Source organism: Pseudopipra pipra, chromosome 8, assembly GCF_036250125.1.
Source record: "Pseudopipra pipra isolate bDixPip1 chromosome 8, bDixPip1.hap1, whole genome shotgun sequence".
In the NCBI taxonomy this organism is placed as follows: domain Eukaryota; kingdom Metazoa; phylum Chordata; class Aves; order Passeriformes; family Pipridae; genus Pseudopipra; species Pseudopipra pipra.
In genome coordinates, this window is record NC_087556.1 from 13874460 (window position 1) to 13901182 (window position 26723).

The following is a 26723-nucleotide window of genomic DNA, read 5'->3' on the forward strand; positions in this document are numbered from 1 at the left end:
CCACTGATGCTTTGCCTTTTTTTGAGCTTTTCGTTTGACAGTTTTCCAGTAATAATACAATGACTTGAATAAACAATTACAGAGTGAATCATAATTTGAAAAGGCCAGTGAGGAATGAGGACTAAAAATCAAGAAAAATGTATGAGGGAATACTAAAATCTGAATCAAAAAGGATGTTCAAGGTTCAATGGACCTATGACTTAGTCTAAATATAAATTGGGATTGGATTAGGAATTAAATAAAGTAGCTTTTTTTTCTACTGTGCACACTTTTCAGGGGAAAGAGAAGATGTTTGTTATGTACAAATAGAATCATATTGTCAGTATACTTCTGTATGGGAACAAGAAACCAGATCTATGAAATCTGAAGCCTTTCCTCTCTAAATGGCACAAGCCAATTGTTAAATGCTGTATATATGCTGTATATATAGGAAAGACTTTCTTCCTATATATACAGCGTATGCATGAGGTATGAATAGCTCCTGATCTAAAGTCTGCTGACGTGTGTTTTGTCTGACTTCAGTGGATTTCAGATTAACCACAATTTGAACAGCCTTAAACCACTTCTTTGCTTGCTGAATTCCTAGTTACAAAGAAGTGATAACAACTGATACAGCATTCATAATAGTTATGCTCTTGAATTAAATAGGAGGAGCAAAGAAAAAACATTAAATTTCTGTGGTAACCTTAGGGAGTTGCTCTACCCCTAAAAATAAATTCAGTTGGTGTAAATCCATACCCCAGACTTTTTTTCACTGAAAGATTCAAGTTAAAAGTTTGCCGGTTTTCAAACTTCTTTGCAGTCTGTCTTTCACTCTATGTACATCTTACCCCAAAAGCTCAGGAACTGAAAGTTTATAGTGGTTTCACAGAATACCAGAGCAGCCATCTAGAATACAGAACAGGATCCAGCCTAGCAACATTCCACATTTTCAATTAAAAAATGTCTTTTTTACAGTATTCAGGGAAAAGCAAAGTTGAGGCTGAGTTTCTTTTTTTTTTTTTTTTGGTGTGAAAAGAATTAAGACTGAAAGACCATGTATATATTTTGTATATGCAAAATATAAGCACTGGATACCGATAGAAAAAAAAAAAAAAGAAAAAGTAGACCAATGCATTTGTTTTGCAATTTTATGTGGCTTTAGCCAAAAGGTGCAAGACTGGGAGAAAAAGAGAAAAAAAGAAAAAAAAGGAAAGAAAGAAAAAAAAAAAAAACAAAAAGAAAAAACGTTTCTTGGGCTGCACTGTTTCAAAGAGAATGTCTCATGTAAGCACCATTCAGTGTTTGCAAAATGTTCTGAGATGATGCATTCTTGACATTCTCAGATCTTGATGTTTTCTTATCTGCTTCAGGTGGCACACTGCAACTAAAAGCCAGCCTCACCTGCTTTTCTAATGGTACTAGTGTGTGGAGATATGCAGCATATTTCGTTTCTCTTTGTATTAAAAATCACAATGAAATGCATTTCCCTAATTTTGTAATGCACATAGAAACCCAAACAGCAATCCTGTTTCATTTGAATTACAATTTCAGACACTAAGCAAAAACAGCTCTGCAGTTTCTAAAATTAACATTCTTGTATCTCATCAAGCACCATTATATTGCAGTTTCTAGTCAATGATTTCATTACATCTGTTACCACCAAAAAAATCAAGTAAATTTGTAAACTAAATAGTTTATTGGCATAAAGTGATTTTTAAAAGGGGTGAATAATGTTTGGGTTTTTTTCCTAGCAAATAACAAATATTGTGATTAAACCATGTTTTAATAGTATGCTAAACTCCAACCCCAACTGATTTGGCACATTTTCTTTTCTGAAACTACCTTTGATAAGAAATGCATTACAAACTCATCAGTTTAGCTTCCTGTTAACAAAGAGACAGCAGCCGTCTGGATTATTCTAGATCCGCAGTGAAACTGCCACACTATGTATGCTCAAACTAAAGCTGTGTAAGTTTGACAAGGGGCAGATGAATCCAGGAGTTATTGTGCAGGGGTTTAAGTCTATGCGGCAGCTGACGGTTGAAATAATCATCTATACATCGCTCTGAGCTAGCTGGGGAAAGGTTGAAGCTGTATATTTTCAACATATCTAGCCTAATGGTTAATCTGTTGTCTTGTACAGGGGGTGCTGGGTGGAATCACAGCAATAGCTGACAGTTTGGAGGAATTGCTGTGGGTATTTTCAGTTGCCTGATTCACAAAGTGGTAGGTAGCAAAGTCTAAACAGACTTGTCGTTGAATGAGGGAAGTCATGCTCACTGTCACTCCCATCAAAAGAACTCTGGTAGCCAAAAGCTCAATCAACATATTGATTATTTGCATTTAATAACACAGGGCTGCAGCTCGTCTTCACCCCCCACCCTGTGAAAGCTGAGCCAGATTGCAGAATGGTGACTGCTCCTTTGGAGGTCAGCTGGGAGAATGTTTAGGAGAAAGAGAACAGTTAAGTTGGGGGAAGAAATAAAATATTTCTTCAAACCAAGATAGTTTAACTGTTAGAAACACTCTGTACTTCTAGTGCTGGATCTGGCATATCTGCACAGTGACAATGCATTACTCACTGCAGAGATTAAGGGGGTGCAGCATGAATTAGACTGAAACAAAAATGAAGTATCTGCAAGTGACAGCTCTGGCTGATGGCTGACTATGAAGGAAAACACTGTGCTAGTGTCTGGCGAAAAACAGTGCTGAAAGCCTAGCAGCTGATAGAGATGGGGGAGGAAAGGAGTAGTGGGTATTGGTGGTGGTTGTTTAGAATGTCTGGTTTTGGTCAGGATATTTTTTCTCCTTTAAAACACATTTTCATCTTCCCTTCCAGGCAAATCATGCTGAAGCCAGTTTCAGCCATTTTGTTGAAAGCAATGTACTGGTATTCTGCCTTGTTACATTTAAATTAAAGCTCAGCCCAGTTTTAAGTTATGGCAAGTGTATGCTCACAAGGAATAAATAGAGATTGCCATAGGCATTAGATTAACTACATTGGTTGTTTTAAAAATGTTCAGGGAGTTGCAGATTGCAATTCAAATTATCTTCATTATAATAAATAAAATGTATAGAAATAGAAACAGGCATGATTCTCTAATGCAGTCTGTAGGCAAGTGTATATTCATTGAGCTTGAAAGGGAGTTCCTGAGGGTGGGGGTAAGGAATAGGAATATCAAAATACCTTTACAATTGCATTAATATCTCACATCTTATAGACATTATTTTAATTCTCTAATGGTAACAGGTTTCTTGGGCAAGTTCTATACAGCATTTACTAAAAGTAGGTACTGTTCACTTAGGGTGCAATTAGAAAATACTACAGAAAATGGAATGTCTTACCCTTACTCTACTCTTATCCTGTTCCTTATTGTTTACCATTCTTGGAAAGCAGTTGAAAATTTGCTCTCAAAATGACCAGTAAGTGTCTCTATTCTTAGGTACAATAATAATGCCTTATGGATACACAACAAGTGTCCTGAACAGTTCTAAGGAACTTGGACAGGATAAACAATGCAGGCAGCACACTCGTCCTGTGATCATTTGCACTGAAAATAAAGTCATATGTTATATTGCATAAAAAGAAATTAATCTAACTATGAGTAGAAAAACAGTTCTCTTTCAGTAGACTCGCTGGTGCTAAACTCATCACATACTTGGAAGAGAACCCTTGTGGACTTGGGGGCTGTGGTTTGACATTGCACAACAGTACAACAAATTACCCCAGTCCAGACAGTTTGATTGCCAAACCTAGAGAGGCAGTGACAAAATGTAAGGATGTATTTAGTTTCATATAACTAACAGCAGTCTTCGCTTCCCAAATATGTTTTCTGTGGAAATCAGCCCACATAGTGGTGCAAGAACCCAATCAGATTTTAAAGAAATTATTAATAAAAATCAACTGCTTTTGCTGAACAACAGGGTGCTATTTAAGTGGTTTAGGTTCTGCACATTATAGTATATATCTGGTGAAGTGACAGTGTTGGCCTGTGTTTCTCACCTAATTGTATAATACTGCTTTACTCTGAAAGCACCGTGCTTGCACATGTAGTTTACTGTGTATCCTGACATGCCTGTCTTTGGGGCACAGTGTGCATGCACAACTTGACAGTAACATTTACACTGAGTAACCAGTTTTATTCTTCTGTGGTAAGAAATATATAATTGTAGGAGGAACAGAGAGAGAGACTATTATCTCTTTGAAACATGAGATATTCAGATATTATACTATAATCCTTGCTTTTCAAGATGGAGTAAAAAGACATGAGCCATAAACTTTTGGAATAAGAAAGAAACTTGTCCTATGTAGAAGATATTTCACAGTTATCCACTATGGGGCTTCTTTGACTTTCATCTGAAGTAGCTGAGCTCTTGTCAGAGGCAAGAAGCTAGAAGTCATGGAATGAAACCAGTAGTTAGAACTTTTAAATCTGGAATAATTTGACTGAACAAAAAAGGCAACTTGTTATCCCCATGCTCAATGTTTTGCTTTTCAGTAATAGTACCTGTCCACACTGTTGGAAATAAGGAGAAGTAGGTTATGTTTTAAGCAGCTCAGTCTGCCTTCATGCTGAACAAGATCATGTGGGACTGTTAAATATGATGCCAAACACCAGATATGAAGCCATTACCAAAAGACAAGTATTTTTGTTCTGACTCATGCTGTGCCACTGCAAGCACAAAATCTTGGGACATCTTGCTCATGTCTGCATGGAATATTCCAAAAGATGTACATTTTTATGGAACGTTATTGCTTAATAGTGAGGTCTGGTATCTGAAACCATCACTTAGCGAGCTCCAGAAGAGGCTGTAAAAAGATTATGATATTTCTGAAACAACTTGATTGGGGCTGGATAAACTTACCAAGTTTTGGTCTTCTTCCATTGCATGTGAAGATACTTTGATGCAGGCATGTAGATTTTTGAAGATTATTGCCGATATTACTACCTATACTTTAAAAATAGAACCAAATTGATGCATATCTTCAAATACATGCTTGACCAGTGACTTGTGTAGGGAGAGAGGTCTCTGCAGATATATTTTATCATCTGAAAATTGTTTCACCAGAGTAATATAAAAAATAGAAGTACAAAATTTGACAAAACCTCAGAAACTGAGGTAAAATCAGTAATTTTCAAGTGATGTATCCACAGTGGGTTTTTTGTGGCACTTTTCCTAATCAAAGATATATACTCTCCTCTGATGATTTAAAATACATGTGGACTGTGATGAGTATGCATTATTGTTATCATACTTTAAATGTTACTACTATTAGTAAAAAGCAGAGTAACATTGTGAATCAGACTCTAGTTCTTTCCTCACTGATTTTTCTATCTACCTCAGTCAGAGTAGTAGCAAGCCATCAATTCAGAGGTCACTGAATTAGAATGGATGCTTTATTACTAGCGAGTTGAACCTTGTTAAAAGGTACCTTCAAATGACTCTTGTAATTCCCATAGACCCACTTTTTTTGCAAGAGAGACAGATTTTGTGCTTGAAGAAAAATGGCAAGCATGGGGGTGCTATTTACTTATCTTCCCTGTTACCAGATGGTGTTTCTAGCTGGTGGTAAACTAGACAAAGATGCCAAAAAACATACCGACCTCCTCAATTACTTTGGAGCCACTAACTGCTCAATACTCTCCAGACAATCTTTAAGGCAATTGAAACATATGGAAATAATGCTGCAGGTTTATCAGTCCACCAACTACTCCCCATCTAACCTCCTTACTTCATAATACATAATAGATATAAGATCCTACTGGCTCAATAATACACCTTCTTCTCTATACTATACTCATGCAGAACGAAACAAGCATTCAAAGAAAACCTTTATTGCATATTTTTACCAGAAAAACATTTTTTTTACTATTTTTACAGAGGGTGCCATTTGTTTGGGGGGAAGGAGGGTTATGTATTTGATTAGCTTTGATATATTAGTAATGGAAGACTAAGAATCACAGATAACTCCATATTTAGGAAACCAGATTTCTTAATTTTCTTTACAGAGGTGCTATATATGACCTTCAGAAATTTACGGTATGCAGCACTGCTGAATAGCCAACCCTTTTAATGTAGATACCTAAACATCAGTTTAATTCCATAAGTATGCCTGCACAATTTTGAAGTGTTGACCTTACGTTTTCTATGATTCCTTATTTATTTTAATAGCAGCAGAGTGCTCTACCTCCCCTGTCATTTTCAGTACTTTCAAAGAAATAAACATCTTCCACACCTAGTAAATCTCTAAGCCTTTATCAACATGTGGGAAATAAGTGTTGCCTCAGACATACTTACTCTAGGATGAGATTATTGCTTAAAGGTGATAATATTGTGGAATAATCCTTTTATGAGTATTCTTTTATAAAAAGACATTTTCAGAAAAGAAAAAAAAGACAACCTTATGAAAGCTGCAGGTATAAACCTCTATTTCTGCTTTTGGAACTGCTGCTTTAGGCTTTAACATCTGTATTTCCATGTAATATCAAAACTGATTCATGCCTGTGGTTTGAAATAATTTTTAATACAAAGAAATTAATTTAAATCTTTTCTTATTATTTAGAAGTAAAGAATGCAGCTAGATCAAGTTACCCAAAATGCTCATATCAATTCAAGAATGCAACTACTAATGCATTGGTTGATGCCAAGTCCACTGAAGGAATCCCGGAACCTGTTCCACTTGTTAATAACCGTAAAGGGAGCCTCTTCCTACCCAACAACCCCTCGCTGCTGCACCTTAACTTACTGAGTTCTGTCGAACAAGGAAAATCTACGTACTGTAGATTGCAAAGGGCACTCAGCTTACCTGTAAAATACCGCTGCCACTCCCAAAAGCCTGGGTTGAACCAAGATCTCCGTAGGTAGCCCAGTAGTTGGATGCATAAGGCAACACAGATCGGTTTGTGCATGGTTTTGCAGTCTGTTTTCCATGTGCCTATGACATTACTAATGCTCTCTTAAGTGCTTACAGATGTGGGTTTCTCCAGATGTGGTGATTAATAAGTTAATTGAGATAGCTAGTCAACTAATGTTTCTGGGTGGTTTGTGCTTTACCTTTCAAAGGATTTATTTGCTCTGAAGCATTTACATGCTAGGCAGAATGAATTTGCTGGGTATTCCAGTTGATGTGATGTTCAATAACATAGATGTTATTTCAAATTTCAATATTTTGGGGGCTTTAAAAAGGTGTCTGTAAACTGTTCTGCTAGTGACCCGTGAGAGGCAGTGAAGGGGACAGTTTTATTTTAAAAATAGTAAGAAAATAACAACGAAAAAAAGTTATGAACTTGTCCACTGTTTTGAAAGACATTCCCTTTATTTTGCTTTAGAAATGAAATGAAAAAAGTCAAGTAATATGTTGTTACAGATGTTCAACTCCACATTAAGGCTGTTAAAATTACCAGCACATCTTAAACCAATTCATGGTATATTGTCTGGAGGTTATGTCATTGAAGTAATGAACACTCTTTACTCAAGAGTAAGCAAACGTTAAAACATCAGTGTAACTTTAAATTAAACTCCAGCACAAACTGGAGCATCTGAAGCCTCATTAGACTTGCCTGACATTTTTCTAGCACTGAGTCTTCCTGAACTGCAAAACTGTTATTAGAACAACTGAACTGAAGGTTGATACAACAGTACATTAAGTGTTATACTTAGGGATATGCAAACAAGCTCTTGAATCTATGAAATTCTGTGTCCAATTCTTGAACATATTTGCAATTTTCATGAAAGCTGGTAAAGAAAGTCTGCATAATATAATATGGCTGTATTTAATACAAATCCTGTAGTATAAAGACATGAAAAATAGTAAAAAATGGGAACTCATTAACAAAAGCAAGCATACAATATCAGAGTTGTGTTGTCATATATCACAGCCAATTACTCAAATATGGTTGTCTTTCATAAGAACAAGCAAATTTAAGACTCCCTTTTAAATTAATGCAGACACAGGAACCATGAAACTAAAATTATATTTAATTACTTTACTAAAAATTTTGCTAGATCTATTTCTTTAAATATGCAGAAAATTCATAAGAGTATTTTGAAGAATAATAATTAAATATTTTTATATCCTACTTACTACTAAGAAACCACTTGTGAGTTATCATTTCAAAATTTTGGGGAACCAAGCCATAGGTAACGGTGTCCATTATATACTATTCACATATTTCAACTTCATGGATTCCCTTTCCCCATTCTTATGGAGATGTGTTTCTAAAATACAGAAGCCCTGTAAACTCTGCACAGAGATTTCAATGAAAAGCAAAATCTTGTTTTTATGTGATATGATAAAGATAGATCTCCTTTCATTGCTACAATGGGAATATATGGCTTCCTTGCTTGAACAAGGCATTGCTTTAGCAACAAATTGAGATTCCTCAGAAGGATTTGCTAACAGGTGTTAACTAGTGAGCCACATTAACCTTGGGCTTTCCAGGCAATTGGTGACAGTGACACAGTTTGAATATGACAAGCACATATCCAGAAAAGGAGCTTACTTATTGCAGGTGCAATACCAAAAATAAGTGCAGACTGCTAGAAATGTACTTCTAAAAATGGTTATTCTGAGTGATTACAGTAAGACTTTGTTTTTAATTGAGTGGCAGGTTAGTATCACCTAGCAACACTGGAGAACACAAATGTTGGACTATAAAGTGCAAAAGCCTCTTATTGTACTAACTTTCAGAATTTGAAGGGATCAGACAGGAGTCTTATTAGCTAGCTGAAAACTTGGAAAAGTACTCTTTTTTAATGCTGTTTTCTCTTGTTCATAGAAATATTTCTTGCAATAATATCTACAGTTGACTTATGTTAATGTAAGGTTATGCACATGGTCTTGATGTATCTTCCTTAGACTGTTAAAATAGTGTGACAATAACCTTGTGGTGGCATATTGCATCTCTTGACAGACATTCTGTAACTCCATGGTAGCAGATTAAATTAAGTAAAATTTAGAATTTTTACCACCAGGAGAGCAAAACAGATAATTTGTTGGTTCCCGGCAGGAACATTTTCCATGATTCTTGTTCCTTTGATCTTCTAAGTGGTGGATTCATCAGATTGGAACTGAATTTTTATATCTGATACAGAAAAAGAAAGCACAGTGTATATCTTGAAACCTATTGTCTGTGTGGAATAGCATATAAATGACTTTTTTTAGAGAAGTTTAAAAAAGACTAGGCCGTTTCCAAGAGTGTTTTGCAGAGCATGTTCTGAAACGCTCAAACACTTGCACTTTTTTTCAATCAGAAACACAAAGATATTACCAATAAAGTAATTCTGTGCATATTCACTTCATGGTACACATAGCTAAATACTAGAGTTAAATGCTCTAGTTTAATATGAACAAACTGCCACAGAATAAAAATTTTAATTTGTGTATTTTTGAGAATTTTCTATGGGCTTAGTTATCTCTCAACCAAACAAAGAATGGCACTTGACTGATCATCAACAAGCATTTACACTGTAGGACTCTGATCTGGAAAAAAAGGAAAGTCAAAGGAGAAGAAAATGGCTTTGTCTTTGGGGATGCTGCCCTAGAAGAGGAGAAAGTTAAGTTAGCCAATAAATCATTATTAGACAGTCCTTGTTCTAATCTAAATATTATTTTTGTACCACTCTTTGGGACATTTATTTTGGGATTAGCTTTGTTTGGTTGGGTTTTTTTGTTTTCCCTTTGCAATGCTTTCTTTTGTTGTGAATCCCTTGTGCTTGGTGATGCCCAGTCATATAAAAAGAGAGCACATCTGTCTTTTCAGGGTCCAATTTTTTGGTCTTGACCAAGGCAAAATGAAGTTCCATAACAGGCTTGGGCAAACAGACAGACATGGCAGGCTAGAATGCAGTCTGTAATAAAATTGTGTCAGAAAAGGATTATAACAGAAGGCTGTTGCTTTATTTTCTCCAAGATAAGTCTAAGGCAGGTGGCAGATAACCAGGTTTTGTTGTTTTTCCTATGTAGCTTGTTGCAAATAGTATTTTTTTCTCAGCCTCTGCTTGTGCACTGCTAATGTGTACTAAGCTCTTTTAATATAGATACTACTGCTACTACTACTAATGTCTTTTCTTTTAGCTTTAAACAGCTTCCTAGGCATCAGTTACATTGTCTTCTAGTATATTTTTTGGTTAATACTAGAATGAAAAAAATTTATTTTTCCTTCTCTATATTAGAATAGATCAACATTAGTGTGAATTTGAGAAAGCAAGCATGAGCTTATTCCCTTTTTAATAGCACATGTAAAGTTTACATGCAGATTATCAAGTGCAGTTATATAATCTTGAAGTAGGAAAGATGTTGGTTAATTCTTATAGATGAGTTCTTACGAAACTGCACTTGTGTAAAGCAATACATATTGTGGCATAAGTTATCCAAGAGTAGTTTATGACTGGCAAACTGTACATGGTTTTAATTCTAGAAATTGATCTGTCATTGAAAATGCACATCATCCTCATTAAAAGATTGCATAACACATGCATCCTCTGTTATACAGGTATTGTCTCCCCACTTCCATTCAACCTCATTCTGTTCACTCCTGTTAAAACTCCCTTTTGTGAGAAGGGTAGAGCGATGAGGTCTGACTTGTGCTGGAGATCTGTGCACAATGGCAGGCTGCATTCACATTCCCGACGAACTGAATCATTGAACATCAAGGCATTGAATATTTTACATCTCTTCATGAAGACTCTGTTGTTTGGCATGTGAGGAGCAAGAACCAACTGGTGTCTAGTTCATTAGCAAAAGCAGGCTGGCAGCTGTTATGTTGGTATTTGAAATAGTACTTTATCTGTCTGGAAATATAGCAGAGCACTAATTCTATTTTTCTATAGCGCAGATTAACTGATAATAACTCTAAGAATAACCCGAATGTGGTTCCCCCCCTTTGTTTTTGAAGTATGAAACCAATTTGAACGCCTATGTTCAAAACCCTGATATTCTTCCCTGCTTCTCTTTCAAACCAATCTCTTCGACTAACATGTATTTGATTTTTATTACTGTTGGGCCTATGTTAGCAATGAAGTATCAGTGAGTGAATGGACATAGAGTGTGTGTTCTTTGCTACTTCAGTTGTATTTCACACTGCACTTAGAGCAGTACTTAATCTCATAAGTTCCTTATATTTCCAGTTGAAGATGAGCAGCCGTCGACACTATCACCCAAAAAAAAGCAGCGAAACGGAGGCATGAGAAATTCACCCAACTCCTCACCCAAGCTGATGAGGTAAGACTGTAAGAAACCCATATCTTCATCTGCTTTCTTCCTTCCTTCCACTTCTCCTCCCCCCACATCAAAAATAAGCGGAGGGGGGTGAAAAAAAAGATTGTTAGATGGTTTCTGAAAGGCTGAAGTATTTATTCTGTCAGCTTGTCAGCAGTTAATGATAGAGCTGAAAAAAAATTCTGTCATGAAAAACAGTTTGAAAAGCTGTTTGAAAAATACATAGGCTTTAAAGTCTTAGCTGTCACCCTGTCCTGTCCATGTGTAGTTCTTAAACAGCAGTGGCACTAATGATAGCACTAACCAATCAGGGGAACTCATGTGGTTAGTTTGCCTCAGGCAATTCTCTTTTTGTTGGATTCCCTCTGAGTACTGTTTTCTGTACTTAAGGCCATATGTGAGATGTATCATCACAATCAAAAATGAACCTGAATATTACCTTCCTTTTATCCTGTCGATTGAAATCAAATTTCGGTTAATTGATTTAGACTGATAAAAAAGTCTAATAATATATGTACTTGCCAAAGCAAAGTTCAAAACTAACGCAGTTTTAGTCAAGCTAAAAGCACATTAATTATGAAATACAGGGATTTTTAAGAGGGTAGTATATACTCTAAAAGTGGGTGATGAAAACATCATCTTGTTAGTGATATTTTTCCCCTGTTGCTATGTGTACATTATTTTACAACAGTACTCCTTTGCATAACTATGTAGTTTCCTTCCACAGGACAAATTACCTCTAAGAGATTTGTTAAAATGAGAACTGCAAAAAGAAATTGGAATCTATTAAAATAATATGGCATTTTCATTCTATCTCACTGTGCTTCGCCTTTTACCTGCTCAAGTCAGTCAGAATAGGATCACATTGTAGACATAGAGTTTTCTGCAAGGAGGCTGTTCCTGCTCTGATTTTGCATATCTTAGGCAGTCAGGCTAGAACCTCAGTCCATAATTGTATCCATAAATACTATAGCAGAGATTTTCCACTGTATGTGTGTGTGTGTATATATATATATATATATATATACACAGAAAAATGTAAACTTATTGATACATGTAAACAGACACATTTATGCAATTTGAGATTTATGTGTGTGTATAACTGTGACTGCTCAAGTGAAAAAAAATGGATACAAATATATAATTCTTTCCATATATAAAATCCTTCAATATTTTTATTATTGACAATTATTTTGTTCCTTTAATGATTCTGGATATAGCTAGGTGATATTTCTCTTTGTACTTCAGTCACTAGACTGGAATTTTCTTTGGCCAGTTTCAGAAACATCCATATTTGTTTATTGTTTCTGCAATGTAGGGCATATTCAAGGACGTAACTTCTACAAGTCGTCCTCATCTCTGTTTAGACTACAGGACCAAAAGTGAGATTGATTCACAGAAGAAAATGCACCCAGCTGTGGCTTTTTTTTTTCCTATTTACCATCTATTTCTGTTAAATGTATCATTAAAAGCTCTCTGACTTCCTGTTAGTTCAGCCTTGCCCATATGACACTGATTTACATGCTTGTTTACAGTTTATGAGGAAGAATAAAATGAGCATACTGGCAAACTTCTCATTTTTATGGTGCCAGTTGTCATGCTAGCATCGTTTTCAACTTACTTACCTTTGGACAGTCCTCTTATCTGGTGTTAATAGTTTTAACTGCTTAAAATTTAAACATGTGGGACATTTCCCCCCTCACCTTCCCCCAAATCCTAATTTTGGGGAAGTAGAAGTAAAAATAAAGAGAGAGGGAGAGAGAGAGAAAGAGCTGAAACATTTGGAGCTGAACACACTGTCCCTGTTTGCTATGTAAAGTATGCCTCATTTCTTTGATCTTGAGTAATAATAATTCTGGGGAGTTATACTGTTTTCATATGCTTCAAAGCTGTGTCAAAGTTTTGCTGCTTAAGGGTACTTCTTTATTCTATTGGCTCTTGGGTACTGAGATGACAGGTCCTCTGTACTAGGTGCAGGCTTTTTCAAGTCATAGCCTTCAGCAAAACATCAAATTACCAAATACAGGGTAACATACTTCTACACAAATGCCTTTCCTGTAGATATATTATACCATATATATTAAATACTTTAGTGTTACACGGTACATTTTATGTGCAATAGAAAGTGATGGTTTGAGGTAGCCTTAGGGGTACTTTTTTCCACAAGCAGAAAAAGCTAGTGTATACCGTATCAAGTATGGTTTTTACAGGACTTTCTGCCCGAAGGCCTTTGTAAATAAGTAATGATCAACAGATTGGCTGTGGGTTTTTGAAAAGCATGCCTGTGTCAGTTTGCATGATGGGGGAAGATTTTCAAAGTAGAGCCTGCTTTCATTGCCTGCTGAAGAGGGACTGAGGGAGAGTAGTCGTCCTGAGCCTGAGCTGTCTGCTCAGTAGCACATCAGAATTGCTAAACACAGGTTGAGCAGTGAGTGGAGAACTTGCCAGGCTTCCAAATCCAGACATTGTTTTCTTCCTCTTCTTCACTGCTGCTAAATTTATTCTCCAGCCCTGTGTTCGCACCCTCAGCAGCTCCCCAGACCCAACCGTCTCTTCATTTTACTTTTTATCTATACTGACTTAACTTTGGTTCAAGGTGCTAAATAAGACAACATGGATTGAATCAGAAGGGAGCTCTGTTAAGCTTTGTTTGTAATGGTCAAACTGTTTTCTTCTTTCCGATAAACAAAGGTGGATTGTATTATCTGCTATTTCGTATCCTCGTAGATTACTTAAAGTGACAGGTACTTGCTTTCCTGCCCAGAAATCTTTAGTGTATAGCAGCTAGAAGTACCCAAGAGGTAAATCTGTCATGTCTGTAGCTGATATTTATCTTTGCAAGTTTTTTCCTAAATTTACTTTAAAAGCTACTTTTCAAAGTCAGTTTTGACCCTGTCCCACCTGCCTTGAAACAGATGGCTACTTTGCAAATTTTTCTTCAGCTATGGTCCTGGATCTAGAGGGGTGCTGGAGGACGAGAAGGCTGGAGCATGAAACGGACAAATATGTGAGAAGTTCATTTAAAAAATTTTAATCTGAATTGTGACTCTTGAATCACATTCTGAGCATCCCTACAGTTAAGATAATGTTGAAAATGCCACATAGATTTTAGATTCCCATAGTGACTAGGTCAAATCAGGGAAGAAAGTATTGTGCTATGGGATAAAACTTTATGACTTCTGCTATCACTGAAATAGAACAGAGGATAGAAACTGTATCATAGGAATTCTCTGGGACATCATGACAAGTGATGTGACCTGGTCAGAAAATGGGAGTTTTTGAGATTTAGTCACACATAAGTAGAAAGCTGTATTACCAAATGTGAACCAGATAAATAGATTGGAGGCATCTTTTTAATGTCATCTTTTTGATGACCCTAAATTACAATAAATTACTGATATAAATAGGTGATTGACATAAAAATGCTCTTTGTGTACATCACAGATGGTCTAGGTTCACATTTAGAAAGTCACTGTTCTAACTGAATCCTGCATCACATCAAATGACATGAGCAGAATCACACTGATGCAATACTAGAAGAGTCTAATCAATAAGAAACAAATATTTCAAATTCCAACAGTAGCTACAAATGCAAATTAACCAGAAAAATACTCTGCATCGTCATGGTTATTTTTACCTGTCTTACATCAGCAAAAGTCTCTCCCATTAAACCCATAAGAACATGGATACTTCTTAAAAATAACTTAAACTCCAACAGGAAAAAATGGCTACTTCTCCTGTTGAGATGTGAACACAAGGACATCCTATTACAATAAAAATTTAAATGGAAGCAAAAGGAATAAAAGCTGTGAGTGACAGAATAATCACATATCAGGTCTCCTTCATGAGACGGAGAAGAAAAGTAGAACCAATTGATGCCTCTGGTGTCATGCAGCAATATCAGTCACCTGTTCATCTCAGTTGCAGGTTTTGATGCATATTATTGATGAGCAGCCACGTTAACTATGAAGAGATGAAGAGGCTATGTTGCCTGAATATCAAGTAGCAAAGCTAGTTTTAAAAAAAAATATGTCATTTTAGATTCAGAATGACCAGTAAAAATGTGAAAGGCCTGGATATGAATCAAAAAAGCCACTTAAAAGGATTGTTGCTGAGGCTCAAGTCCATACTTAATGCTTTTCTAGCTGCTACTGCATGAGTGGAATACACTGACTTGAAGGAAATGTCAGCCCAGCTGAGTCAAACTACCTCTTAATGCAAGAACAAATAGCATATGACAGGGCCCAAGGGGCCTGAAGAGCAAACAAATAGTTTGTCCCTGTCCACTCTGTATGTAGTGGTGTAGTTGACATAGGCCTCTAGACAAGTAGCATACTCAGCAAAGGGTCATTATCATTAGTGTCCCTGATCACATAAGAATCAGAGGCATCAGAGGACACTGGGTTTTCAGTGTGTTGCCAAGGAGAATTTCGTAAGCCTGAGGATTTTTTTGATCGAGGATCTTAAATAATTCCCAACCAAACCATAAAACTTGCTCAGAGACTGTCAAAACCCAGCTAAGTGACACAGAAAAAAAGTGAGCTCTTTGGCATACTTTTCCAGAAGCTTAATGAGATTATTTATCTGAAGTTGAGGAGGAAACCTCCTGTCTTTTTTCCTGAAGTTGGATATAATATTCTAAATATATGAACAATGGCTGTGCACATTTATCTCCTCATCCACCCACTAAGCCACATCCACTTAAATGTGCATACACATTTTTGCTAGTGTGCCACTCAGGATGAATTTGTATTGCCTCTGCCATTGTAGTGCTGCCCTTTCATGAGCTGAAACTGTGAACTTTCTCACAGAAACCAAAAGAAAAGTGATGACAGATCTAGAAGGGAACATTTCTCAAGCCAAAACTGGTAAAATAATTTCAGTCTGATCATTTCCCATGACTCCCTTAAACTAGGCATGAAGGTAAGGTTTGAAAAGGTGAAAGCTCAGTGATAACCATAATAATGGTATATATTTACATCTCTCAGCCTTGGAAATTTCCATCATGTAATCTCAGATTTATATCCTGCCTTTATGCAGTGCTAATATGCAACAATAATCAAGCTGCAACACAGCAGGTATATAACAGCACATTTCACTTCTTGATCCTGTCTTACAACCTCACTGTGACCAACATGAACAAAGGAATAGTTCAGTGTTATGTCACTATGTTATCTTAGACCTGTTTTTAACAAGTTTATAGAATTAAATTATTTGAATGATAGGTGGTATTATATGTTAGCCTTCTGACTGTTGCTACCATTGGTAGTTGTGTTGTAAAACATGGGAATAAGAACAGTATCTGAATTTATTTTTTTTGTATTACTGTGAAATCTTTCACGAGTCTTTCTGAGATGAGAGAGCAGTGCTGGGAAAGAAAAGGAGAATTTTCCAGGAAAAAAAACCTAATATTTTTCATGGGGTTCAGGATAATAGAAGATCCACTCAGATCAAGGCAATGGAAGGAATAAGCTCTTTAGCTATAAACCAGGTTTAAAGAAAATGTGTTCTTGTAAACTTCGACTATCAAAAGTGGTAGCTTTTTTCATAAGGTCACACATTTCATTTAAGTGACAAAAACACTCCTATATTTTATGATGCTACCTAACTGTGAGTTTATTTTTTACAAATGAAAAATTACTTTTTAGGTACATTCTCCTACCCCTCAAAGATTGCAAGTTCTGCAGCTTCAGTAGAGAAAAATGGGAAATATTAAAACCAATAGACACATTGACTTTGTGCCTTGTCTTCCCCTCATTAAATTGCTTATGTAAAAGTCTAGAAGTTAACTATTTTGTTACTTTTTAATGTGAGAGGATTCATACTTCAGAAGCATATTCTGATCACGTCCTGAGATATCAAGATACTTTAAAGTGCAAGATTCGTACAGGAAATAGCTTTATATCAGTATTCTTAGTAGTCTTGATAAATTAATGTGAAATCTTCAGTAAGGCTTCTGAGGATAATAAAACCAGAAATTTGAGCAGAGCAAGAGGAAAGGAAGGAGAATTGTTAGTTTTCTTGGCACTGTAATTCAGCCCATTAGATAGCACAGGGCACTAGGTACCAACCAGTGTATTACATATAGTCTACTTTTCAGATTTAGGGAAAAAGACAGTATGAGATTGTAGCCACTATTAGGATAGCTTCTGAATATGACAATGAAAGCATTTAACAGTAAACTGCAGGTTTTCTTTCTCTTGTCACACTGGGTTTTCTTCTCTAAAGCCCAGTGCATCTGGGCACTGAATCCTTAGAAATTTCATTTCTGATTAACCTGTGAAAGGAAAGATCAGTGGGAGAGTGTCATTAGTGTAACACACACAGGCAACAAATTCTCATTACAACTTAATGCTATCCACACAGACTGCAGGGTCACAGGGAATGGCTAATGGTAGCCGACAAATGTTGGGTGTATTAGTCACAAAACATTTGCTGAATTCCATCAGAATGTCTTGACAACCTTCATAGCTAGTCCCAGCGAGCTGCTAGAGTCAGTGGAGTTTGCCTGTGACAAGCCGTCACTCTATCTTGGTTGAGCTTTATAGCACCAGTCAAAGCAATCAGAGAAGATTGAAGTGACAGAGGCCCACTGAGTAAATAGTGAAACATGCAGCACATCATGAAATATTCAGCCAGGGTGTAAAAGCTCTAAATGCTTTTTCAATTATTAGCACCTGCACTGGCTGCTTACATCTAACACTAACAGCATGTTAATTGCCACAATTTGTTAGGGTAGTTGTAGGAGAAATTTTAAAGACATGAGACATTCTCTAGCGTCTTCAATTCCTATTTTACCTTCAGCAAACCCTCTTCTTCCTCCTAAAATTAAGTATGTGTGTACACATTCTTGCAAAGATACATCCACATAACTCAGGTAGGAAAACTCAAAATTCCTGAACCACAGGCAGCGTGAGTTTCAAGACCCTGAATCTTGAGCAGAAGACTGCTAAGCATCTTTTTGTGTGCAAAATCCAGATACATTATATCTACCTGAGAAAGGCATAATTGCAGATTTTAACAAACACAGATTAGAGAGAAGTTGTGCTTTTTCCCAGGTGTGTTTTGCTCTTGACTTTATATAAGGAGAATTTTATTGGAGGGCAGAATAAAAAGAAGCTAAAACATTGTCTTACTAATGTGTAAAGACTATCAGACTACAGTTTATTTTTAAACAGCACCAGGGTCCTCCCTACTGGTTGCATAGTGTTCTTGTTCTCAGTGCTCAGCACATTGAGTAGTTCCACTGCAGGTCAATGAGGGTATGTTGCTCATTGCATATAAATAGCAAGAGGGTTAAGACAAGGGTGACAAAATACAAGGTTATGCTAAACAATAGTAATTTAATGAGGCAGCCATTTAGTCTGGAATGGTCTTTTCAGTTCTGTCCATCCCCAGTCAGTACTCAAAAGTTTCAGGCTCAAAAACTCCAATTTTGCAGTAGTTATAAATGTGTTCTAGGAAAACAGTTCTCTTTAAAATGTAGTGCTGACTTCCTTGCAGTAGGTTTGCTGGCAGTGGGATTTATGGTTTTGCTTTAGGCTGTTTTCTTCCAGGCAGGCTTTTTGGGGTTGCAGCTGTAGCATGGCATTTAGCGTCGTTTTCAAGTTTAATTGCACATAAGTGGCATTATATACTCTTCAAAATCTTGAAAAGATGGTACTTTGCTCTTCATTTTAAGTCATGCGTATGTAATATCTGCCATAAGAACCAGGGAAGCTATTTTTAAACTGGGGTTATGGATGAAGGAAATTTAACTTTTCTTCCTTTCCTCCCATACAGGCTATACATGCCTGTCTTTTCCTAGATGGAATGACCAAATGCTTTGGTCATTGCAAACAACAAAAACTATCATCTCAATTAAAACAAAGAGTATGGATTAAATTGTTAGGTGTTTTTCTGCCTATGATTTGAATTTTTGAAGCAGATAACTTTACAGCCTGGGAGACCATAATAATTCAGCACAAATAAAATATAAGCATTTCTACAGTAACCTGCCAATGTGACTCAAGCAGAGCTTGATAGGACCATCTTCAAGGGTGAGGAGGCAGAGAGGCTCTAGAAACATTCAGTCCATGATTTGTCTGTAAGGGCAACAACTGTAATGCTTTGTGTAATATAAATTTTAATGGGAAGAGGATGTCCAATCGCCTTAGGCAGATTTGACAGCCTTGGCCTCTCTGTATGTCTGTCTTAATTAATTTTTAGTATTTGCCAAACAGGTTTAGATCATCAGATTAATGAGGATGTATGTGTCCAAAGTAGTAATACTATTTTATTACTGTTCTGATCAATTCCATTTTTAAGTACATAAGTATCTTCTAACATCTGAGGACAAAGCTGGACCTTAGTAGCAAAGAGTTTTCAACCTCCATAGACATCTTAAGGAATCACTTTACTGAGAATTAATGAACATTGATTAGAGAGATTAAAATAATATCTTAGCCCAGAAGATTTAAATTTAATAAACACACTTACATGTAAAACCCCACAGATTCTGAAACACAGTGTGGTTAAGTCTTATCACAGTTTCCTCAGGCAATAATCCATTCTCCTAGAGTAAAAGTACTATAGTAGTATCTCTTAGCATACTTTCCTGTTGTGTGTCCCATCCTGTTTGCCTCCTTTAAGTTTCCCCTTGCTATACTCCAAGCAGTGAAGCAAAGAGTCCAAACAGTTTATGATACCATGAATAGGTGCATGTATTGATTAAAAAAAACCCAACAAAACAATAAAAAAACGCTAAGGCTTCTTTTAAAAAAATCACAATTTGTTGCCTAAAACTTCAACAGGGAGTTATATCTGACAATTCATAGTCTTTTTCCTTTCCATAGCCCACTTATGTTTAAATCTAAGATATTCTAGTAAACCTTTGCCACAAGCTACTTTGAATATTCCTTTTAGGACACAAAGCCCGAAAGAACGATACTAGCCTTTGAGCACTCATACTCTAAAAATTGCCTCAAACCTCAAGGCATTTGACCATAATTAAATATCAAATATCTGTTACCACCTGCTTTGTTATAACATTCCTTTCAATTTGTATTATTTTTGTGAATTGTTTTTGTGACTGGGATTAGAGTATTGCTAAGTACTCATGTGTGTTAAAGCTTCAGATGATCTATTTAGTTTTATATCTCAGAGCAGAAAAGAAACACTGATTAGAAAATTAGAATGAGGCATTTTTTAAAATTGCTTTATTATAGTTTCTCTGATAAAGGATGGGGGAAAAAGAAAATGCCTTCTTATATGCATTTGATTTCTGAAAGGAAAAGAAGGTGATTTTGTCAGTGAACTTTGCTTTTGTTTCAGTGCTCTTCTAGGAAAACTCATGAAGAAATGTTTTGTGAAAGTATTGGGGGTAAAAAACCATAAACCCTGAAGCAACAGAAAGGAAAACATTTCTCAGTGGAAACTCCTGAAGATTCCTAATCTTTTGGCAAACTTTCTTATTTTGAAACATGTAGCTGACCCATTCCACTGGAAAAAATAGCTAGGACAGGGTACAACTAAATGTTGTCTGAACATTAGGACAACCTTTGAATGTTACTGCGTTCACAGTTGCAGACCTTATTGTACCACATGCAACTATGAAAAGACGGGGAATGCCCGATAAACAGTATCACAGTTAGCTCTCAGTTCAAACTACCATGGCTACAGGTTGCTGATGAATGGAGTAAGAGAATGTAGAGTCCAGATATTTTTCTAGAAATTAAAAAAACAAACAAACAAACAAAAAACCCCCACCAAAAAAAAAAAAAAAAAAAAAAACAAACTCAACCAAACCCTCACAATACACCCCTTTGGTACAGCTTTTTCATCTCGGCTTCCTACAAGAGAGATAGCACATTTATGCAAGGCCTGTCATTATTAAACCTGGAATAGGGTCAGAGACTCCAGGTAATTCCCTAGAGGCTTCTTTGCTGCCAGTTTCAACTTTGAAAACATAGTGTTTCTTTTTTCCAGATGAGTCTGACTTATGCCTTTGCCATGTAGTGCATTGATTGTCTTAAAGCTTCAAAAGATTCTTGTTTAAGTGGAGCATTGTATTAATAGTTTCTCAACTTTTTTTGGCCAACTTTCTTTGGAGTTGATCCTGTTTGAATGAAATGTGTGAGAATTTTACAGTGATTTCGATGGGTCTGTAATCAGTGATTATAAAATTACACTAATTAATCACCTTGACGGAATGCAAGATTATACCTTTCTCAGGCATGCAAATATAACTGTTGGTTGCATGGTAATTTACTGTGCTATATTCAGGGTAAATTAACCTATATCTTACACTGTGTTCACAGTCTGCTTTAGTAGATGATACAGAATAGAGGTTCTTACCACAGTATGCTGGCTCAAATGCTTTAAAAGCAGAAAACTTTGCAGTTTTAAGAGCTCAGACAATATGGGCTTTTGTTTAACAGGCTTTAAAAGGCAAACTTCTTAAAAATTTGGATACCTGTCTCAGAGTACTTAGCATATTCCTACATTGCAGATATTTTCTTCCTTGAAATGTTACAATTCTATATCAGCATATTTCAAGCATTCATGATAAAAACCTGAGGTAAAGACTGTAGCTTTCCAGACAAAACTCAATTCCCTCCTTAAATGTAAGATTTGAGGATCAGTTTAACCTGTGCCTTGTGAACACAATACTCATAATGCTATTGTATAATGCAGTCACTTAGGGGTCCTCACTAGCATCTGAGTGTGTTGGAGTCACTTAGTACTTAGCTTAATGTTTGATTTTAGCATATAAATTAAAGAACCTGTATGTATCTGTGCTTAGATGTAGTTATATAGCTGGAAAGCAAGTTTATAAAAATGTCTTTCATTTGCTTCTCCTTTGAGAAGCCGTGTGCTTTAAAATCTTGCTGCAAAAACACTTAGAAGGTTATCACAGGTAGAGTTGTCAGAGCAAATGGCCATTGTTGTTTGGTATTAAAATCATGTATTCCAGATGTGGGCATTTGTTAGTCAGTGTGCTCCAAAATGACATACTGTTGAATCTTTAAAGGGCTTCAGTTTGGGAAAGCAAAATATGATTGGGCAAATTGCTAAAATATTTAAAGTGCAGCCTGTTAAAGCTTTTACTGTGAAGAGCATCACGTCAGAAGTTGTATGCAGTAAAAGCAAGTAATTGGCTTTCCATACTTATGCCAGTCAGTCAGCATGGGGCTCTGTTCCTATCTCTTCTACTTCATTGCAGATGCCTATAGCAGCTCTGATATTTATTTCAGAGGGGTGGGCCTGGAGAGAAAAAAAAAAACTTTTATGGATCATGATGGTGTCAGAAAATCCTATTTAAAATTAAATGGTTATTGGTATAGAAAGAGTATAGAAAATCTTTGAAACTGCACCCAAAATTTAGAAAACTTTTCTATACAGTTTTTGTTTAAAAATGTCCTCATTGAAAGCAAGTTAAAGTGCAAATACATTTCATTTTTTTACTTTTATCCCTCTTCATACACAGCTCTTGGGATATTTTTCCATCCATAATTCATAATATTTTCCATTTATGTTGTCCTCAACTTGTTTTTCCCCAGGCATGACCCCTTGTTAATTCCTGGCAATGAGCAGATTGACAATATGGATGCCAACGTGAAAAAATATGACTCTACAGGGATGTTTCATTGGTGTCCAGCCAAGGACATTGAAAAGGTCATTTTGGTAGGTATTGATGATGAGTTGTGTTTCAAAAGAGATTAGTTGAAGCACAGAACTGGTGTATAATGGATTAAGAAATTAATCTCTACTATTATGTAATCTAGCATATTGAAATCAGAAGCACAGCATAATGAAACCAATTTTGGTTAAAGCTTCATGATTACATAAATCTTTATGCCACGTGCAATAATAAAAATTTGTCCAAAATAGAGAGTTCCTTTTTCATAAGCTGAAATTTGCATATCTGGTTTAAATCTTTAGAGAATTAAGATAGGAAATATGTAGATGGGATTTACATAGCACATTTATCTTTTTACAGAAGTCAGTATTGATTCTAATACAGGCAAGTGTTGCTTTGGGTTGTCTCTTATTTATTGATGTTTTACTAACTATTATAATTGATTATTTATTAATTTTGCTCTCTTAGAACTTCTTTCTCAATTCCCAATATTTCAAGATGCCCAAATAGGCCAGAGCAAGTAGTGCTACTACTCTGACTTTCTAGCATGTTAAAGTGAGCCTATTCTATGTTTGTTTCATTTTATTAACTGGGAAAACCATCAAACTGTCTCAAGTAATTAAAAGTAATTAGAAGGCCTATCACAGTCTATTTTGCAAGTTTGTGCCATTTGTGTTCATGTACTCATACCTAAGAGTAGCAAGCAACTAACTCCAGATCTCATACACAAAACTGATTATATTTGAAATGAACTCCCTGGTGGATCTTCACTTTGTCGCACTTCATAAAGCTTTTCCTGAGCCTGCTCTGTTAGATTTTCCTGCACTGTGGCATGGTGTAGCCAACGATGGTGACAGCCCCAGTTATTCTGTTGGGGGTTAAAAGCTTGTCTCTAGTTCTCTTCAGGGGTTTCTGTAATAACGGTGACATTGCCTGGAATTACGATATTGGTGTCTAAACAGTCAAGCAAGTAAATTCCAAATTCTAGAGATGGAGCTCTGAGATGGAGTTTTAAATAGTATGCATTTATATGTAATCAACAATCAAGTAGGGGCAGCCCTGCTGTACAATACTTTGTAATAGACAGAGATAGAAATCTACCTTCATGCTATAAAGCACATTTTAGCTGACAAACTTTACATGTAGTCCCACTTAGAAAAGTGGTCCTTCAAAAATGGTGCTGAGGAGTGCATCATTCATCATCTCTCCATTTTACCATGTTAGCGTTTTGTACTACCAGCCTGTGAATCCACAAGCCCATCCAAGTTCTTTCTGCTTCATGCATCATCACCGATAAAGCCACTGCCAGCAAAATGCTTCCCTACACCTTTTCAAACTTGCAGTCCACAATTTATGTCTACATTCATATCCATGCAAATTTTATGTCCTTAGAGACTACACAAGTACAAATTAGTGCATAATTTGAAGATGATGGGATTTCCCAGATTGTCTCCTAATTGACACTTGATGATGCCTCAATCAGAAAATAATTCATTTTTCTACCCGAGGTCTGTTTTGACTTTGTGACGTTCCAGCAGTAACTTGTATCAAGGAGGATTTTTTGCTATACAGTCAAATGTACATACAGATCAGTGACTATAGATTGACATTTTTTGCATAATTGCATTCAAGACTTGTTCTCTGTCTTGTAAAATCTGGGTATTCCAGACCCTTTGGCAGAGGCATGGGACAACTTACATGGTTCACTTGAGTATTTGTTCATGTCTTCTGTTTGAAGGGCCAAGACGACTCTCTTGGTCAAGCTGTATGAAAGTCAATGTAATTGCCCTGGAGAAATTGAAAGCTCGTGCATTTTTTAACTGATGAGTTAAAACTGAACTCTAATCAGAGTTCCCATTCTTCTTGCATAGTGAGCATACCTGCTGCATATTCCGATCTGTATTGCAAATCACCATGCTTCCATGATTTAGAAAAAGGACATATACTATGGATAAGTAAGAGGAAAATTTTACAGTTCACCACTGGCTTAGTTTTATTCGTTGGCAAAACTTCTATCTAATGGTAGTGAGTGTAAAACTTCTTGGCAATATGATATCAGTGGATCTCCAGCTACTTGAAGGAGTACAACAATGCTAAGACTGGCTTCAGAACTTAAGGTCATTTTTTTCTCATGATTTTATTTAATCATCTTGATGTTTTGAGTTGCATGCTCGACTGACCTAACAAATGATGAAATTAGTGCAAAAATTTATTCTTGTCATTGACACAAGAAGATAATTCTGGACATCTTTTAAATATTCTCCATTAGTCCTTTTTGCTTCTATCTGTTCAACAACTCAGGAAGTCCCATTGGGCTGAAAATTTAGTGTTGGTCACAACCTTGCACTATTTTTTCTTACCGAGAGAAGCTCTATGGAGTATAGTGGGCATCCATAGTAAAACAGAGCAGTGTGGAGCATTCTTTGGTTGCTTCTCAGGGTAACAGCAACTTGCCCTAAAATAAGAACTTTGTCTGTAAGAGGCTGTGGTCCTCAATTCACAAGATCTGGGTAATACCACGAAGCGCTACTATGACCATTGGGCTTTCACATTTTCCTTTTCAAATTGGTCCTGAAAAAACTCAACCAGTGATTCATCAGCTAGGGTGTGGGTTTGCATCTCTTTTCTATAATCCTTCTATTGGTTAAATATGTAGTAGGTCAAATTCTGTTCTTAGCTAAACCCGTAGTGCTTTGATTATAACCAGAGCCACAATCCATATGTGTAGAAACTTACACAGGACCAGAATTTGATCCAATACAATGTCTTCCCAAACGCCAAAAGATTTGCAAACAAGAACGACATTTTCTTCTTCTGAACATATTTAATGAAGGATAAATAAGGGTAAAATGAACAGCTGTTATCAAACTGCTTCTTTGTGCATGAACAATATTGACAGTTGTATTTTTCCTGATTTTAAACTCAATATATGATTTAAGATTCCCTTTGTTTCATTTTTCCCTTGTCTTTTGTTTTGTTTTGTTTGTTTTTTTTTTTAGACTCGAAGTGAAGCAGCGATGACAGTTTTAAGTGGGCATGTAGTCGTTTGCATATTTGGGGATGTTAAATCTGCTTTGATTGGATTAAGAAATTTAGTGATGCCATTACGAGCCAGCAACTTTCACTACCATGAACTCAAGCACATTGTGTTTGTGGGTTCACTTGAATACCTGAGAAGGGAATGGGAGACACTGCATAACTTCCCCAAGGTTTCAATCTTGCCTGTAAGTTCAAAAGCCATATTATTGATACTTTGTTATTTAGGACACCAACTGGACAGATTCGTATTGACTTTGATCTTAGTCTTTTTTACTTTTCTCTACTTATAGGCCTGAGGACTTAGCTTTTTGCCTTTACTTGTCTATGAAAACAGAGCCCTGTGAGACCTTATTAGAAGATATTTGCCGTAGTGTTTGGTTCCTTGTCATCCTCATCGGATGAATTTCAGCTGCTATCAGATGTATTGGCTGTGTTATGTATTGAACATTGACTGCAGTGCACTGCATGTAGCCAGTTCTGATGTTGTGATTTCCCTGACAGAATGACAGTAGTTATTTATGACATTATTTATGTATTTTTACCCACAAAACCTTTGAAAAAAATATAGTTTATCTACATAATATCTAACTGTATTCTTAAACACTTTGGTGGACTGGCCTGCTTTATGAGGGAACAGTGCCATAGCATTTCAGTTCAGAGTCCTGCTTTACTCATGTATGAAAGTGTACAACAAAACCCTGACCCTTTTTAAATCAATGGAAAGCTCCTATTGATTTTAGTAGGTCCAACCACTAAAACCACAGTTCAAAAGTCCTTTTTCTCCTAGATATCGTTATCATTCACTCATGTGCCCAAAATGTAGAATCAGGAGCTCCAGGACTAATAATGAAGCCCTCCAAG

General features: G+C 36.2%; 1 protein-coding gene across 38 annotated transcripts in view; it reads left to right on the forward strand.

Annotated features, from left to right (window-relative positions):
• The window catches only part of KCNMA1 (potassium calcium-activated channel subfamily M alpha 1), a 468105-nt gene that overhangs the window by 386019 nt on the left and 55363 nt on the right, over positions 1 to 26723 (forward strand). For 30 of the 38 annotated variants that reach the window (XM_064662590.1, XM_064662591.1, XM_064662592.1 and 27 more), the window contains 3 exons: positions 11113 to 11206; positions 22744 to 22867; positions 25823 to 26047. In XM_064662590.1, coding sequence (XP_064518660.1) covers positions 11113 to 11206; positions 22744 to 22867; positions 25823 to 26047 — 443 coding nt within the window. Of the gene's footprint in view, positions 1 to 6547; positions 6842 to 11112; positions 11207 to 22743; positions 22868 to 25822; positions 26048 to 26723 lie in introns of all 38 variants that reach the window. The other 8 variants (XM_064662583.1, XM_064662586.1, XM_064662587.1 and 5 more) reach the window with 1 other exon arrangement.